The 19,757-nt window shown below is 38.4% G+C and overlaps 1 protein-coding gene across 1 annotated transcript in view; it reads left to right on the forward strand.

Annotated features, from left to right (window-relative positions):
* TMEM117 (transmembrane protein 117) overlaps positions 1–19,757 on the forward strand; it is a gene marked incomplete at both ends in the record, with an annotated part of 204,434 nt that overhangs the window by 144,388 nt on the left and 40,289 nt on the right. The window contains one exon of the mRNA XM_080357883.1: positions 19,154–19,313. Within this exon, the coding sequence (XP_080214009.1) occupies positions 19,154–19,313 (160 nt within the window). The remainder of the gene's footprint in view (positions 1–19,153; positions 19,314–19,757) is intronic.

The raw sequence follows: 19,757 nt of genomic DNA on the forward strand, positions 1-19,757 counted from the left end.
GTGCATGTTTCTCTCTGTGTTTTTTTTGTTTCCACTTCATCAAGGTCCTTCTTCCATTCATTTATTGAGTTTTGCTATTGACTTGTTTTTCTTAAAGGCTTGTTTTCTGATTTTGAGTAATAATAATAGTCTTAGGATATATATCCTTATGATATCAGAACTCTGACTGGATTATTTCTTATGATATCTGGGCAAATAGTCTGGCTTTATGAGTGCCAGAAGTTACATGCTTACCTTCTGTAGTGCGGTGCTCTACACTGTAAAATATCTTGTGACAGCAGGTTGTGCCTCACAAGAGCAAGATTAGATTAATAAAGGAAGCTGACACTGAGATCTAGGTATGTGTAGTCAAAAAGTGATGCATAGGAAAAATGCTTTACCCTTCCTGGAAAATGAGTCATAGTCAAAATATTCCTACCTTAGCCATATGAATTTATCGTACTATCCTATATTATTATTTTAAGCATCTGAATATATAAAAATTTCCCTTGAACTTTACCTACATCAGATTTGTGGGGCTTGCACTACTCCAGAAAATTAGACAATTTAAATATAATTCCCTGCATATGGATTTAGCATACTAGCTTAAGACACAAGATCAAGTTGTGTCATAAGCTCTTTTCCTGGACCATGTGAAAATTTCACGTTTTAACTATCTGTTCATCTTGTCAAGCCATCTTAATATGCTCATTATTGTGTTTTCTGATTAGTTTGAAAACAGAGACAGTTTAAATATTTTTAGGAGACATGAACCTCTGCTTTGTAATGCCGTTATTCAACCTACCTCCTCACTTCTATCCTTGTAGTTTTTAAGATCAGTCAGGCTACCTGGATATCTGCAGTGAGGTGACTTGCTGTGATTGAGGTAATTCCTAGCACAAGGACAAAACCAGAGCTCCTTGAACTCAGAGAGGCAGCATTCAGCTTCACTGTCTCTCCCTGTGTAAGCAGAAGGAGAAAGAAGTTATTATTATTATCCCATCTGCTTATATAGTCATGCTATAGATGATGCTGTCTAAGGTCTGAGATTTGGGTTGTTTCAGGAAACCGTACACTTTGTGACACAGCTGTGCTCCTTAGGACATCCACTGCCTACTAGGGCTTAGTTTTGTCATTCTCTTTGCAACATGGGCAAACTGGACGAGCATTAATAAGACTCTGCTTTGGCAGCAGGTGTGACTATATTATAAAATAAACCAAAAATTAAAGAATAATTTCAACTTGCTACATTTTATTATTTTTTTTCAGTAATAAATGACTAAAATGAAACAATCATTACCAGGCCTTGGGTTATAAGAAGAACAGGCTTAACAAATAAAAAAAGCATGATGACATAAGTAGAAAAGTCTTGGAGATGTTTTGAAACATTTTATTTATAAAGAGCTCCTAGGGCAGTGTTTTCATTTGTGAATGAAATTAATGGAAAGGTCCAAAGTGGAGAAGCTGTCAACACAGCAGACACACATTGCCAGTATAGTGTGTTAAGCAGGAGCTGAGATTTTAAACAGTTTTCACCTGTTCTAGGGCAAAAGTTCATTCGAAACTCCTTGACATGATAAGCTGTTCTGTTGTCATATTTCTAGAAGAGATTTGAGGACATTTGTCTACATGGTAATTCTAGCTGGAAAATAGTTTTGGTATTTCAAACTGAATTATGAAAACCTTTTTTTTTTCCCCTTAAGAAATACGTGATCTATACATCGTCTTTGAATTATGCTTTGTAACCAAAAACCTTCACGTGCTTAGTTCTTCTCGTGTGAGTAAAGGAACAGAGCCTTTGCTAGTGTCATTCATCACAGAGCCACACATCCTGTCTTTTGAGCCTATTTGGTGCAAATGTAATTCCAGAAATCTAAATAGAATTAAATGTGTTTTGTCCCAGCATTTAGATTTATGCAAATTCTGGGAAGCTATCATTTGATTGACAGAGAAACTGGTAACAGCATTAGTCAGTGGAAGCATTGTTTACATTTATTCTACGATGCATCATTTTCTCAAGAACTTGTGCGCTATATTATATCCCATGCTGAATCTAGCTGTGGACTTCTTGCTTAGGGGGCAGCTGGCTACAGAGGAGATGTGGCATTCTGGAATTACTGTTCGTAGCACGACTGGTGGTTACCTCAGTACTGTGTAATCCATCTCTGAAGCCACCTTTAAATGTTGAATGATGTGCACCTATAAGCAGTAATTGGTTATAGGATTTGCTTTTGCTTTACTTTTTGAAGTAAAAAACCAGCTAGTCTAGCATAGTATTTCACTATATTTAGGAGGTTTTAAATGTAAAGTCTCTTCCCCCCTAAATAGACCATCAAAATACCTCCACTGCAAAGTGAAGACCTGCTTTAATTTAGTGAAGGTATCCACTGCCCCAGATGAAATAGATTTCCCTTTTTTAGTAGACTTTGATAGAGTTATCAACCCAGGAATCTCTGTGATAGATTGCCAGTAATGGCTGGAAAAGCTGAGGAATGATTGTAAATCTCATTCATCTTTCAAGGTGTCCTAGCTAGAAATGACAGCTATTTTCAAGGCTCTCAGGAAGAATATAAAGCCAAAAAACTCAGTGAAGAACTCACCAAATTAATTTAATATCATCTCTGTACAGTGATTGAATGACATAAGAGAAAACAGAAGACAATACTACCAAAGTTAATAAAAATGACTAAACAAAACTTTCTGAGAGACTATACCAAATCCCACAAGCTGTCCTCTATTTTACAGCCTTTATGAAATGGATGTAGTTATTTGCTCTGCAGAGGTCTAAAAATGTAGCTGATTCTAGTCTCTCCAGTGGCTATTGATCAAAGAAGCCAAGTGCATCCATCTGTTCCAAATGCTGATTTGTTTCAAAGTCTCATCAACAATACAAAGGTTCCCTGTTTTGAGAGAAAGTGAGGCGCGGCAAAATATAGCCCTTCCAAAAGTATTCCTCCAGCTGCTCTCTGTAGGCGACTGCTAGAGACTGATTGAGCAATCATACAAGTGATGGGGAGACAGCCTGTAGGCTTTTATGCTTGTCAAACACATATGTTGAAGTATTTTACAGGAAGAAAAGGATCATATAGCTGTAAAACTGGATGGGGCTCAAATCAGCATTGGGTAAATTAAATATCTATTTAGTCATGACGTATAATAATTTAAGTAGTATAAACATGCAGGCAAAGCAAAAATTGATGTAGTATGTGGGTTTCTGGAAGGTAAACGGAGTGGATACCTAACCTAACCTAAATGTGGCCCCTTATTCTGTCAGCTTGCCTATTCCATGGGTAAGAGAAAAGGGCTGTCCCCAGCTTGTAGCCTGGCTCTGGTGAAAGAACTACCTTGATGGATAGGCATAAGGTGGGATGTTGACGAACTATCTTTAATGCTACCAGATGGTTATAACACTAAAGGAGATCCACAAGAGAAGACTGTAGGAGAAGCAGCAAATGCCACTAATTAAACTGCAGAAGAAATTAAAACCGATGCCTTTTTCCACCGTCGGTCCCCACTGCCTGGATTCTGCAGTGTGATCCAGTACTGCCTTAGATCCTGCTAAGGTGTTCTTAGCAATTTGCATGAATCCCAGATCACCAAAACACTGTCAAATCTTAGGGCCAGAGAGGCCATGGAACAGGTTATGGATCACATTGAAATTAATGCAGAACTGAAGTTAGGTCAACTGGACAGGTCAGGAGGAAAAAGCAGGCCTGAGATTCAACAGAGAAGAGACAGAATATGACAGTAAACTACTAGAGTACTAACTGCCAAGGAAGAACATCAGCAAAAACCAAATTTTTTTTAAAAATGTCCAATTACATGGGACTGAGCTGGGAAATTCTGAGCATCTTCACATCTGAGTCTTACTTGTTAGGACATTAGAAGTTGAAGAGACCAAGGCTGGAAAGTAAAGGACAACAAATTATTTCAGGATGAGAGGGACCTTTGCTTGTACTTTGTTGGGAAGTCTGCAACATAACTATTTTTGTGTGCTTGTATGAGAAAACTGAAACATTCAGAAATTCATCACTCACTTTTGATTAAATTTTCATTGAGAAATGTTTCTTATCTGTGGGAAGGAATTTCTGATCAAAACTAGTCTCCTCAGAGTAGCCAGTAGCATGGTGATAAAATCCATGTGGATGAAAGTTACTCTGAGCCCCTGGACTTCTCAGTGCAGGAGGGGGAAGATGCGGGGAGAAGCTTCAGTCTGGATTTACTGCATCTTTGCTGGATTCCGTGAATATTGCTGTTTCTTCTAGGAGTTATCTGTTTTCTGATTTCTGTTAACTCCAGCAAGCTGGGAAAGAATGGAGATTAGTCTCAGGACAGAACGCAGGGCCTTTTCTGATATACTAAAAAAATTCAGTTTGAGGGGAATAGTCATTTCCCGAGAAGTTCAAAGGTTAACCAAATGTGTATCTGGGCATCTTAGTGAATTCAGCCATAACACTTCTCAAGTTCTGTTGTGCTGCTTATTTCTTGGAAGTTGTTCTGGAAAATCAGCAATACTCACATTGTCATAGAACTGGGCATATCACTATCAGAGTAGCACTGGTCTTCAGCATGTATTCTTGTGAGTCTCTTTATTAGCTTCTTTTTGTTTATTCTTCTTTCTAACCCTGTTCTATTCATAGGAATGCTAACTTTCCAGGAAATCAAAATCTTAGCAATTTGGATGTGATTTTTCATTATCTTCTAAGAAGATATGTATCAGCCTTATATTGGAATTGTCTCAACATGTGGAAAAACAAGCATCTTAACTTTTATTTCCTGAGCAACTTTTGAGTTGGTATAAATTCTTCTTGAACTGTCTACAAAAAGTATTATACATTGCAATTACTGTAAAGGTCAAGTGAAGTTTTGAGTGCTTCTATTTGTAAAGTCTTAGTTGGAGCAACAATGTAACCTGAAATTCAGAATTTCTATGCACAAAAAAAATCCTTTCTGTTTTGATCACACAGATTTTTTTTTCAGGAGGAACTGTAATACTTTCTTTTGTTTGTTTGTTTGAGGCTAGTGCCATTGTTGTTCACATTTTTTTCTGTAGGCAGATTGGATTGCTTGTTGGATAATAAGGTCATGTTTCCTTCATAAATGTTAATGATGTGTAACTTACATGCTTGGCTACCAGGATTCCTTTACGGGAGGGAGAATATCATGGGAGCATAGGATCACAGTATAACTCAGGTGGGAATTCAGGATCTCAGGAGGTAACTAGTCTCCTACTCAGGCTTAGCTCTGAGTTAAGACTAGGTTGTTCAGAGCTTTATCCATTTTGGTCTCGAAAACCTGTAGGGATGGAGACTGCATGGCCTCTCTGGGCAGCCTCTTACACTGCCAGACAGGGCTCCTTGGAAATAGTTTTTCATTATCTCCAGTCAGAATCTCTCTTGTTTCAACATACACACTTTCTGTTGTCCTCCTGCCATTCACTGCTGTGAAAGAGGTTGTCTCCACCTTCTTGCTAACCTCCCCAGAGGTACTGGAGGACAGTTGTTAGGTGCTCCCAAAGCCACCCCTTCTCCATGCTGAACTTGCCCTCATCCCTCAGCCTCTCCTCAAAGAAGTTCCCAACCAGAATGGGGACCTTCACTTTAGTTTATTGGTGCTTTCTATGTTCTGGAGCCAAAAACTGGATGTGATATTCTGGATATGGTCTAAAAAATGCAGAGTAGCAGGAAAATAATAATTTCCATACTAGTGGCCCTGCTCCTGTTAGTACAGCCCCAGACACAGTTGGGACCTCTTTGCTGCCAGCACACATGCCCAGCTCATGCTCATCTTGCTGTCTACTAATGCCCTTTTCTTACTAAAATAAGACTGATATTCTTTGGAACACTTTTGACATAGAAATGCATTGCTCAGAAGGCAAGATTAAAGCTGCTTGGACTTTTTTTTTGTGTTGGAGTTGTTTTAGAAATATGTTTAATCAGAATATAATCAATCTGTTAGATGAAAGAGCCTTCACTTATTCAAAATGCTTTGGCAAAAACATTAAAGAATAGTGCAAAACTATTGTAATTACATTTTACTTTGATAAGGTTTGCAGAAATGTAATTGTAAAAGGCAAAACATCTTGATGAATGAGAAGTTGTATCCCATGGTGTATGAAACCTAAAATAATGAGAAATTTCCTATTCAATTAACTACTATATAGCTAAAATATACAGCTAATCTAGTCCAGAACACAGAAAGCTATGAAACTGTTATGATTAGCTTATTCTAAATTTGAATAATATTTTTTAAATTTTGGTTGTGGATATAATATGTTGTCTGAAAACCTGTGAGAATATAGGTGTATACTATACAGCCCTCCCACTTACTCTTATCAAAAGCTTTGTTTAAGGGCAACAACATGACAGCATCTGGGCAAGGCCAGCGTGTTCCATATGTTCTACATAGATAGAATCAGGCTCTATTTTTATCCTGAATGCTTTCTAACTCATGATCACAAAGAAAGTGTGAAATTTTATGGGTTTTGCTCTTGTTTTTTCCAAAAACATGCAAGGATAATTTTAAGACTCTGTGACATCAAAATGCTCTGCAAAGTCATTTCAGTTTTATAAAAATGTGTTTTACAAAGCAAATAAACCCCAACTTTTCAGTGATGTTTTGATAGTTTCTAAATAAAACTTTTCCATTATTTTATTGAAATATGAGTTTTCACGGTTCCTAAATAAAATTTATTTCTTTTCCAATTCAAGCAGGCTTTTCAGTATTTTCTTGAAAGAAATTAAAAAGTGGAAAATTGAATTCACTTTTTAGATTCAGCTCTGGATTCACATGCCTGGTATTCACATCTTGATTATGGCTGTTGACATGCCAGCTCCTACTACAGCTTTGACCAATGCAGATGATGGTCATTCATTTAGTTTCAAGTAGAAGCTTGTATTTAGTCACATGATTAATTTTCCAGACACTACCAGCTGAATAAGGGTGGGATTCAGGTGCCTAAACATATGAATTGACTACAATTTGAAATGCTTTAGGGTGTTGAAAAAGTCCACAGGCCTGGAACACATAACATAGGACTCAGAAGACACCTTCTGTTGCAGAGTCTGGAGGCCAGTCTTCTGGAGGTACTTCACAGTGCCCCAAACCACACTAAGGGCATATGTTTAGGAAACTAAATCTCATCCCTTCTTACACTAAATCTCATGCTACTCCCTTTTTACAAGGAGTCACACGGAAAAGGCGAGTGGTAATGTGTATAAGTTACTCCTGGGGAGATTCAAATTGGACACAAGAGGGAAATTTTTCACAATGAGAACAATCAGCCACTGGGCTAATGTCCCTGAGAAGTGGTGGATTCCCCAACATTGGACAATTCAAGGTCCAGCTGGATAGGATGCTGGGCCATGTTGTCTAGACCGTGCTTTTGCCAGGAAAGACTGGACTAGGTAATCCCTGTGGTGCCTTCCAACCTCATATTCTATGATTCTATGATGATCTCTGTCTACCATAATGTGAGATTAGATATGTTAACTCACATGTAGTTTTCTACAAAAAAATACCTATGCTTAAATTTCTCACTGAATCTGTTTTCCTTATAAAATATTTTAATTGTACTGAAGTAAACCATATGTAAAAATACTCTGTGTTTAAAAAGAATAATGATCAGTTATTCACTTGGCTCTAGCCAACATATAGCAGACTTCACATGTGATTTGCTAAAAAAATGAATAATTTAAATGCAGAAAAGGAATATGAGTCTATAATATCCTGAAGAAAACATTCAGTGTTTTCCACGTAGTAAAACTTTGATCAGGGCTAAAGTTTCATTAATTATGAAATAAATTGTGAATACAAACAATGCTAGTAAATTCAATAATTGGGAAGTAATGAATAAAGTTATTTATTAATGAAGGAGCAGGTTTATTAATTCAATGATTTTTACCACCTTTCTGTTTTGCACGTTCTTAATTGGATCTTCTGAAAATCAGTTTGTCTTAAATCAACTATATAGAAATCCAAATAACCCAGATCATAGATAGACTTGAAAATGTGGTGTTAAATACATACTTATGCTGTTGCCTTTTTCTAAAACTAGAATTTAATAACATGTTTCAACTCAGAAGAATCAAAGAAGTGTTGGGATATACCTCTAGCTCCTGCTATAGATCTGAAGAGCCTAATTTAAGGCTCTTAGAGGAGCATTTCAATTGCCATCTAAATGCATTTGAAATGGGAGTTGTCTTCTAAATATAAAGACATACGCTTCTTCAATTTCAAAAGCTTTTTGCCATTCTATATTGGAATGAATTTAAGACTTTACTGAGTGCTTCATGATAAATGAGAAAAAGAGGCCAAGAATATTTTATTCTCATAACCAGTTTCTGTGACAGTTACTGGGGATGCCAAAGTCCCTGTCATGTATGTTTTGGCATATGGCACCATGTCTTGCCTCTTTGGTGAGCCTTCAGCTCACTTTTACCAGGGACTGAGAATAAGATGATGACTTATTAACTAGCCACAGAGACACTCAGTTGAGTGTAGGAGATCTGTGTCCAGAGACTTGTGCTAATGTTGATTTGTTTATACAAAGTAGAGTGGCACCAACTACAGAGGCTGATCAAATAGCACCATGTAGCATCCAAATGCCTGGTGATTATGGCATTCAGCTGGTCTCTTTAAGACTGATATTCAAATACATGGTGTATATTACCCAGAGCAGGTATTTTCCCCTGGTGTGTTTCCTGATCTTGTGCAGCTGGGATGCTGCCCTAACTCCTGGCTCCTTGACCCCAGTGAGGTGCAGGAATCATGTCCAGTTCTGACACAGCTTCCCTCACATTACAGAAATCACCCCTTTTAAAGGTAAATTCCATGTATTGATGAACTGCCCTTGTCTGAATATAAACCATTTTCACCGAAAAAATGCTAGGCAGGTCTATCCTAAGGCACTTTCAATGCTCTGAAAACATTTTAGAAAATGTTGTTGCTGTTGTTTCTTGAGTCAGTTCTCTTCCACCCCCCATTCTGTTGACAGAGTAAGTGATGTATCCGCCTGAAAGTGTACGAGAAATATGGCTTCCCTTTATTTCATATAGAATTGTGGGGTTTTTTTCAAAGTTCTTTCTACTGGAGTTAGGCAATTACCTTCTGACTTTGGGAGTTGAACATAGAGTAAAGTTTCTTGGATATAACTCATGTGAGTCCTATGCTACCTTGTGTATGATAGATGTTGATTGAAAATATTTTTTACAAGGAAGACCATGAACCTTCTTACACTATGTTTCCTTTTCTGTATCACAGATAGGAAAAAGCATTTGAAACGTAAAGCTTACGTCTGATGAGTTTAATTTAAATGAGCTGCTGTTTGAAACAGATAACACTTTCATTTAGTAAATTAATGGCGTGGCAAAAGGAAACTCAAAGATGTTTCTACCTATAATAAAAAAATATGCTCTCTAGAATTCTAATATTTCACCATGTGATTACATTACCTAATCTTATTCATTTTATTACATGAAACATAGTAAAATGCATTAACATAAATGTAATTTCAGACTTTATACAAATTTTTGTGTGAAAATCCCAAATACCTCTGGATTCATATTGATAACACTATAATAAAATTGCAACTGTCTCAGTCAAAGGATCGAAGTAAAGCAAGGTTTGTGGGAGAGATAATATCCTTTCTTTGACAAGCTGATATAATTGGAAAAAATAAACTAGTGCTGTTCACATTTACAAAAGTGTTTTTCATTTTTATAAGTAAAATGAATGTGTTAATATGCAGAATAAACAATTCCAGTTTTTCCAAACTCCAAGCATCCTTTATACTCTGCTGTGTCCAGTTTCTTCAGCTTACCAGGCAGAATAACAAGAAGCATAGAGAAGAAAACTTAACTGGGAATGCAAGATTCTCAAAATGTGGTATCTGCTATCGATAAACATTTATAAGCCAGTCCCAACATAGAGTTCCCTTTACTATACTCAATTTGAAACAGAGTATTTCAGAACTTGCAATTTCAGAACAGATATTTCGGAACTAGGAGCTACCAGGCAATACTGAATTACTTACCCATTAGTTCCCACTAGAGGATAGGAGTCAGAAGTACACTATCTTGATTACCTTAAAAAAGGTAATACAATTCACAGTTTGAATTAAAAATAATTTTCTTCTAATTGGTATTTGACTTCAGATAATTAAGTCTTTTTGATGGTAATCCATGTTACTACACTTTATACTACTTATTTTTACCTGCAGAGCCTGCCATGGGGGTGTGAAACTCTGAAATCTGGCAGTAGTATTATTCCATCTCTCTACCACATATTTGTCCCTATCAGGGGAACGAGCACCGTATTTTAACAAAAGCGATTCAGTGTCATTAATTTTCCAAATATTCCTAGGTATTTGTGGTGAACTACTTCTTCTAGGGTATGTCTGTATTGCCAGTTCACCCCAGTAGCACTCTTCTGAAGAGGATCTCCCACCTGCCCTTTGGTTCACAGCATGGACTGATCTTGGGGTGCGCAAATGGAATTTCTTCTGGGTGCAACTGAAGTGGAAGCTGCTCTCTGGGATCCCATCTAGCAAGCTGCAGTTATGGATGGGTGCCCAGCTCAGCCCACAAGATGCAGACACTGGAGAAAATGAGGCTGAGGGGAGACATTATTGCTGTCTACAACTACCCAAAAGGAGGTTGTAGCATGGAGGGTGTTGGTCTCTTCTCCCATGTAGCAAGTGATAAGAGGAAATGGCCTCAAGTTGTGCCAGGGAAGGTTCAGATTGGATATTAGGAAAAATTTCTTCACAGAAAAGTTTGTGTAGCGCTGGAACAGGCTGCTCAGGGAAGTGCTTGAGTCACCATCCCTGAAGGTGTTTAAAAGATGTATAGATGAGGCTCTTAGGGACATGGTTTAGTGCTAGATTTAGGTTATGATTGGACTCGATGATCTTAAGGGTCTCTTCCAACCAAAATGATTCTATGATTCTCTTATGGGGTCCTCAGCACCAACTATGTCACTCTATGGCACCGCACTACCCTGTTCCACTGCAGCAGCTGCTGATAAAGGCAGAGCTCTGTCTGCCTTCAAAGCACTGTCTCATCCGGGGCAGGAGAGCGGTGGCCAACTGGAGGCTTGAATCCGTGCTGCTCCAGAGAACCCAGATGCTTTTTACCAGCAGAGCATCTCTCCTTTACACTTGCTTAATTGCGGAAATGATGCTGACATCAAGCAACAGGCAGACTAAATATTTTATTTTAAATGGTTTTAGAGTTGCTATTTTTGACAGATTTAATAACAGAACCCTTCTTAATTAAAACAAGTGAAATAAAAAGTTGGCATTTGCATATGAACATCTGCAGTAGCATTGTTCTTTATAGTTATAGTACACAGTGGGACGGTATGTTTGGCCAGTGCTGATTCTGGGATTAAAAATTATGAATAGTATTTAACTTGATGGATGATCTTTCTTTCCTGAGGACTGGAAAGCATTTTTAAATATCAAGAGCAGTAAAATTTCTCTGTATCTGTTTTCACAGGGTGTTTTTAAGTATTTTGGCATATTAATGAAAAAATTACAATATAAACCACTGCAACTGAAAATATAAATAGCAATTTATAAAATATTGATTAGAATTGCATTTCTGTTTCCTAGAGCACCATCTGAAGCCAAATGTTTTGATGAATGCTGATTAACCTCTAGATGATTTTATACAGAGTTTAAATATACCTAGACTATATGCTAGGTAATTTTCTTTATTTAGTAGTTCACATATCTATTATATATTTTATAAAGTATATATACTCATTTTGTTAACATACAATAATAGGAATACAGATTTTATGATTTCATTTCTTTATTAATGCATCCTTCTGTCCCTAATGTACATAGTATAAAACAATATCTGGAGTGCTTATTATTGATGCTTAACAGTTTTTAAATAACCTAGCTTAGTGGCAATTATGTGTGAAAGTGTGATGAAAGTTCTCACGGTGCTATGTCATACAAATCTAGGAGCTACTTTTGACTGAGCGCAGGTAGTTTGGTGGTTTTTCAGTTTTGTTTTGGTTTGTGTTGTTTTGTTTGGGGTTTTGTTTGGGTTTTTTGTGTGTGTGGTGGGGGTTTTTTGTTTGTTTTGGTGGGGTTTTGTTGCTTTCTGGAAGAGGTGTAGTCCAAGTGCAAGATACTGCTTTTTGCCTCTTGGAAAAGACAGAATGAAGATAAGGAAAACAGTTACATTTTGTCTTTCATCTCTTCAGTTGATCTTAGGAAAACTCTTGCTATCTGATCATCAAAGCTGCAGCTTCATAAAAGATTTGGCAGAGGGTCATGCAAGACAGAAGAAAATTCTAAATAGCTCTAACAATGAACAGCTCAAAGTTACTGGTAAATTGAAGGCAGTATTTTCTTCCCCTTATGTGTGGTTGTGCAAAGTATTGCATTTGATATCTGATCAGTGAAAAACTTCACTTTCACTATGTGATGATTTGAGAAATGAGGTCACATCGTAGACCAGAATTTGGTTTTGGTACACTTTACCCTGCTGGTTTAGACATCAAGAGTCAGGAGACTCAGACTGGAAAAAGTTCTTGTTTCCAACATTAAATGCTTTGTGAACTTGTATACATTTTTTTAGTTTGTCTTTATCTTTCCAGGGACAAATTCTGTTTTGTTCAGTTTTCAACTCAGTACAGACAAATAACACAGACTGTTTCCTGGAGATGTGGCTGGATGGAGTCAAAGCTCCTTCTGGCATGGGTCTGGAGGGAATGTGCTATGAAAGGTTTTGCAGTACCAAACTGGGGCCGCAAGAGGATGAGTCAGGGCCACATGGACTCTGCCTAGAGAATTCCTGATGCAGGAGGCAGGACATGCAAAACAGCAGTAGAGGGTTTCCCCAAGCAGCCATGCCCCAGGATCACTGCAGCACATTGTGTCTTCTCTCAGCCAAGACTTCTGAGAATATCAGTAAGTTCATGCTTGGCATACTGACTTAATGAAGCAGCACCGGCAAGTCAGCCTTCCAGTTTGAACTGCCTTTGTCATGGCCCATGGTATTACTGAGCCATTAGGATGTGTGCATTTGTGTGGGCAGTTTATAGATATAGCCAGAAAAACATCGTAGCAGTACTGTTATTTTGGAATTAAAGCAAAACTAAATGCTATGGACCTCCTTCCCCCTGAAATAGAGCCAGAAAATCTTAGGTTTGCATCAACACTTGACATTGGTTGTAGTAGATTGCAAAGCATGGATATTTCCTTCCTCTCCCTTTCTGTCTTAGTCTCTCACAACTCTTCCTCCAGAGCCCAACTTTGTGTTTTGGAGGAGTCCATCTGCTACTCTGGCACACAGTGCTCTCTCCAGGCAAGGACTGCACAGGCATGGCATGGTGCTAATGGCATTTCCGAAGGCAGTGGTGCAATTTCCCTTTGGGCAGGCAGACTGCAAACCCCTCTGTGGCAAACAGGCTGCACACCAGGCTGCACAGACTCAACTGTGATGTTCCCTGCCATGCTCTTTGAAAAGGAATTCCCAAACGTCTGTCTTACGGTGGGAGAAGGTCTTTATTTCTTGCTAGTTATTGATCTAGAGAATTACTGATTTATCTGAATGCAGTTACAGATTCACAGAACAACAACTGCATTACCAGGAGCATCTTTTTCTTTTCTCTGCAGACAAATTTAGGTTCATCTTGTTCATAAAGAACTTGCAGTTCATAAACTGTTCATTGTGCAGGTTCAAGAATAGAGAGAAGAGTAACAGACGAGTCAGCCAGGGCAAGGGCAATGTCTGCAGGAAGATGAGAGCACTGTCAAAACAGCACTGTAGGGGAATGTGCAGAGTCTTGAGAGTCTTCAGTGCCAGACAGAGCTAATGAAACTTCTTTGGGAATTAACTTGTTAAGACAGTTACGTCCAGCATGCAATGTGGCAGCTCCTGCTCCTCATAACCCAGGAAGCTGAGGAACTCAGATTGTCCCTACCACTTGGAAATGGAAACAAGCCAGGCTTGCTTGGAGGCAATGAGAAAAGTCACCTTTACTTTTGCCACTATTGAGTGATGTCACCCATTAAGTAGCCCAGAGTGTAGGAAAAGAAACACTTCCTGGGGAAAGATCCTGGCAAAGAGTCCTCAAAACAAAGTTAGGTCCTCACAGCACTGGATGGATTACTCACTCCACTGGGTTTTGTGGTTTTTGTTTTCTTTCACTGAACATTTAGGATTTATCTTAGACTTCAGGAAGACCTTTTTAGGAAATCCCACCTTATCTTCAAAATTTTGAAGTGGACTGAAAGCAGGTAGTCCTGGCACTTTAACTTTAGTGTATTGTCTGCTGAGGAATGGCACAGCTCTGTTCATTCGAATGCGCACTATTCTCATTTTATTTTCTAGGGAATGTGTTGGCCTCAACTTGCCCCCTTTTTCTTGTGCTACTTTGCTGTGATGGAATGAGCGCATTGGCTTTGTGTCTTTGGTCTTTGTGTCCAGGTTATTTTTTTCATCATGCTTTTAAAGTATGTCTTCTTTATTTAATGTGCATATGTATCTGATTTAAGTTTTCTTAGTTCTTGTTCACCATTTGGCCACAACTGTGCCAGACTGTGGTGTGCAAGGCAGCTGGGCACTGGAACACCAGGAGAGAAATTTCTCAGAAAGCCCCATGAGGAGACTGTTTCTCAGAGAGTGAGGAGAGGGCACTGGCAAGGGAGGGATGATGAAGAGGCAGCTTCCTTTGCAACAGGATTTTTATTTGAAGAATCTTTAGGAAATTCCAGCCTGATCTCTGGTTATCATGTAGCAAGTGACAGCTCAGGCATTGTATACAATAGTCAGAGTGACAGAAAGCCTGGGAATAACTTTTTTTTGTGATTTTTGAAGTGCAAGAGGTGTTTAAGAGAAGGGCGCAATGTTTTCATCCCAACAGGCCGAAACAGGGCTGAGATAACAGGCATGATGACCACTGCACTTGTGGGTGATGTAGATATGTATGGACTCTCCCAGAAAAATGAAGCTCACTATTTCCTATGATGGTCTTATTAGCAAAGTTCCTTCTTTAGCCGAAGCCATGCAGGGCGCTGCATGCTGGCTTGATGTGCACAGGGTTTAGGAAGCTTGTACCCAGATGAACAAGTGAAGTCTGTGATCTCTCATAGCAAAGCAGCCAGATGCATGCTCCATAAGCATGTGGTGAAAATTACTGGCATATCTAAAAAGATTTCTGGACTGAGACAGAGACAGCAGGGACAGCAGGGAATATGCAGCACTGCCTAGAGTGCAGGCCAGCACCTGTTTACTGGATTGCCCTCAATCAAAGATGTCCTGTTTTCTAAACAATACATGCAAACCTGTTAATCCACTATGATCTGCATTATGCTGCAGTGACAGCCGTTTTCTATTCACATAACTATGACCACCATTGAGCAAACAGAAGATTCGTATTTGACCAGCATCTCAGACTTTTTCAAAGTTCAAGAAATCACACAGAGCAAAGCTGTGGATGACACCTGTGATGGGAGTGTGTGACACCAGGTCTGAATTTCCTCTCTTCTAAGTGCTTTTCAAACAACTCATTGAGGTTGGCTTGCCCAGACTTCAGAGGATGATGGCTACTTTCTTGGACACTAAGATGGCAGTATGAAGACATCGTAGTTAAATTAATCCCAAGTTCTTTGTGTAATTTGTTGAAGGTGGCCCATTGCATGTGGATGTTCTGTGCTTACTACTGATTGTAGTAGTGTAGAAAAAAATGAGGTGTCACAGCCTTTCTGCTCCTGAAATGGCATTTCTACATGACAGAGCCTACAAAGTTGAGGTTATGACTCTATCTGCCATGAGGGATTGTCTGCAGCAACCACCAATGACAAAAACCTGCTCAAGCTTTTGGCCCATGTTGTGCATAACCTTTCGTATCATAGAATATGCTGGGTGATAGATACTAAGTGGCTGGTCAGCTTTGTCAAAGCTTACAGTCCAAGTAAGTGCTGTTGTGGGAAGGTGCAGAAGCTAAAAACATCTGTTTTGGCCCTTGCTAAGAGTGTGAGGACAAAATTAATGATCTGCTGGAAAACAAGGGCCAGCAGTGTGGATTCAGTTTGGCATGAGTGACTTGGTTTAACAAATTCAAGACCAAACTCAGTCCTAGCTATCAAATATTATAGAGATACAGTCTAAAAAATTACCTACTTCTTGAGAGGTTCCTGGCAGTAAAAAGTTCTTTTTAAGCTTTCTTTCAGTTTGGTGTACAACTAGGGATTTAGATCATCACTGGCAGTGATAAGCACAGGACTGACTTTTTGGATCTACCTAATAATTTTTACTTCTCAGTATGCAATTGGTCTGGACAGAGTTTTTTTGCAGACATTTTAAAAATTTTTATTCTTCGTAGCAACCTTGTATCTTGAAGAGTATGGGCTAGGTTGTAAAATGTGGGTTATTGTAGCTGAATAGGTACTCAGTGCACATAATCATTCAATACAGCAAGCTAGAATTAGACAGGAAATACAGAAGTGTATTTCATCTGTGAAGTGCAGAAAGAAGTTGCATTTCTTCATGTCTGGTACAGAGAAGAGTCAATCTTCCCTTGCCTTTCCCCTCATAGCCTTTCTGTAAGCAGATAACAGAGAGGTCCAGACAGCAATTCTGTGAATAGTTTGAAGGCGTAGCTCTTTCTCAGTAATATGCATTGCAGGATAGAGGACAAACTAGACTGGCCTAACTATTGCAGGGTAGTTCACATTGGTTCATCTGATACAAGTTAATGTAAAATTAAATGAAGTCCTCAGCTGCTCTTAATCCCCAGGACACTGGGGCTGTGGTTTGTCTGTGGGGGTGTCAAGTGCATCTGCCACACTATACACAAGAAGTGAACTGAACTCTAACCCAGACAAACTCAGTTTTTTAATAACTCCCAAAGCACTTACTGAATATTTTGCTGTGTTCCAGTATCATAGGTCAAAAATACAACTGATTGTTAATTATGCTCTTTAATGCAACGATTTCAAAAGTCTATTTCTAACCTTTTTTGTTGGTTTCACATTTTCTTATTCTATTAGCAGACCATTTTCTGCTCCCTCTCTCTCTATTTGACATTTCAGAATGAATAATGAAGCAGTTTTGTAAGTGCATATGCATTTCCTCAAGGAAATCAGGGTTTGAGCACATACATTGGTCTTTGCATGCATGCTGATGAAGCATGCATAAAAATATGTCTGCCTTTGCTTGCGTACGTGCCAATGTCCAACCTTCCATGCTTTGAACTCTTACTCCAAAATGCAAATGCATAATTCAAGAGGACTGAAGCAGAACAGTGTTGAGCGTAACTTCTGGGTACATGATTCCCATAGCAAACTATGCAGACTTCTATTACGTTTCTAAACGCATGCTTCTAAACTCTCCGTGCACTGGGAGATGTGAGTTCCTCAGCATGAGGACAAGAAAAATCAGTGCACCCAACAGCCAGATCAGTCTGCACTGGGTGGCAGACAAGCACAGAAGACCGTGTTCTTTCTGGACAGCTTCTCAGCTAAAGTGACAACATTTACCTCCATGTGCATTTCAGATACAAAGACAAAATAGGTGGGAAAAAACACCTTTGTAGGTCTCAAGAGACATAATGAAGTACTTTCTGAAGTAAGCCATTCTGGGTATGGAGCCTGTAGAAAAGTCCATCAGGTTCAGATACTGACAGGTGAGATGGTAACTAAGCAAATATTTTGGGGAAAAGCAAGCTTGAATATTGCTTAGGTCTAATTCAGTCTAATATACCTATTTTTTTCCTTTCTGTCCCAGATGCTGGTATTATACTCAAGGGATACTGCTACAATTCCAACCAGTATTAAATATAACTGAAATTATTTATTAAGAATAAAAATGTATGTTCAAAGGTAAAGGTCATAGCAATCAAGTCATTTTATATCTCATTATATTGCAAAGAAGCACAGCCCGTGAAGCCACATAAGAATGATGTTTAGGAGTCCAAATGTGTATACTACTGCTTATGTGCATATTTATTTTCCCTTCCCACACAAACACAGCCAAGGCTGATATATAAAAAGAAGTGCCTACAGACTGGGAGCCTGTGCCTACTGGTGTACAGATTTTTCTTTTACTCTTCTGAGCATTTGTCCCATTTGGAAATGTCGTGGGAAATATCCTTCACATTGTTTTACAGCCCTTGGTAGCTGAAGAAAATTAGATTTTATTGCTGTGGAAAAAAACTTCACCTTGCCACAATTATTTAGCTCTATGTGCGCATTCAGATGTTGATATGCCCCTATTATAGCACAGATTTACTGACAGCTATGGCTGCTGGGAGACGCCTTGCTCCCCCTCAAATTATTCACTAAATTTGCCTCCTTCCACAGAACCAGGAATTCAATCAGTCATTGCTGCCAACTCTGAAGGATATCACCAAAGTGCTGCTGGAAATGATGCAGAGCTATTTTGAGGACATAGCTTAGAAAGATACTTCTTAAATACCATATTGCAAAACTGTATAAATTAGTAAAATGTGTCTTCTGGAATTCTCATAGCATTCAAATGGAAGCTTTATTACTTTTGTAATTCACTCTTCACTGACTTCTCAGAAATGACATAAGACGTTGAAAAATTGTACAAAGGACATCTTAAAAGACACAAAGCAAAATCCTTCTACAGCCCCCAGACTTTATTAGAGATTAATTTAGTGCAATGAAAATTTCTTTCATACACCTGTGTTTCTATATAAAAATTAGACTTCACAGTTCGTGTCCTATAGCTCCCATGGCTGAGAAAAGGCTTTGCAAAGGTTCTAATGTCTTTGATGCCTTAGAAAATGTTCTCTCAAATTGTTCATTTGAATTTGGCCAAGGTCATACAGTCCTTGTTACCTTATTATAATGTATTTCTTTATCATTTTACTTAATTGCTTTGCATATTCAATCAAAAACATGGAATGAAGAACAAGAGTGATACACTGCAGCCTAATTTTGCAATGTGCTTAGTACTAGCTACTAAATTTCCTTTTACTAGGGATACAGCTGACTGCTTTCCTATTTTGAATTAAATGATTTGTTTGTATGCTTAATTTTCTTCAATCTCTTTTCATCATTGGAAAAGTACTGATAAAGCACTAGCTGACCATTAGAAGACAGATCAAATAGAATGATGCATCTTCAACGATACATCTTCATTACTATCGTATTCTCTCTGAAACTATTTTTTTTCCCTTGCAGGACAGTTCTGTTTACTCTGACCTCTGTAGTTGTGCTCGTCATCACTACTGACTGGATCAGCTGGGACAAGCTGAATCGTGGATTTCTGCCAAGTGACGAGGTCTCGAGAGCCTTCTTGGCTTCTTTCATCTTGGTGTTTGACCTTCTTATTGTCATGCAGGTACATTCCTAATGTTTCGTTTTAGCTGCTGAGACTGCCTAGTCACTCTGTTTCCAGTAGAGCAAATGGTGTTTAGCTAGGACTACGTAAAGGTAAATAAATGTTTAATTTGCAATTGCTGTTTGTAGGTGCATTTTATAACACCATCCTCGGTGACTTTGCAAAAAGCCCACTGGCCTTTTATTATGAAAACATTGCTGATTTCTATTCCTAGTTTGTGTCTCTCCAAGATTGGTGTTTTCTGCAAAAAATGACACCAAATAAAGAAACAGAAGCTAGCTGTTTTGTAAATTCAAAGCTTCTGTTAGGATGATGAGAGAAATTTGACCAATCAGTAAGGAAATACTTCCATATTTCAAGCATCTACAATATCAGGTATACACCTGGTGTACATTGCAGCATTTTAATCGATGGAAATTACTATTTGCTATTAAGATTCCACTT

This window comes from Nesoenas mayeri (assembly GCF_963082525.1).
Source record: "Nesoenas mayeri genome assembly, chromosome: 1".
NCBI classification, from domain to species: Eukaryota; Metazoa; Chordata; class Aves; order Columbiformes; family Columbidae; genus Nesoenas; species Nesoenas mayeri.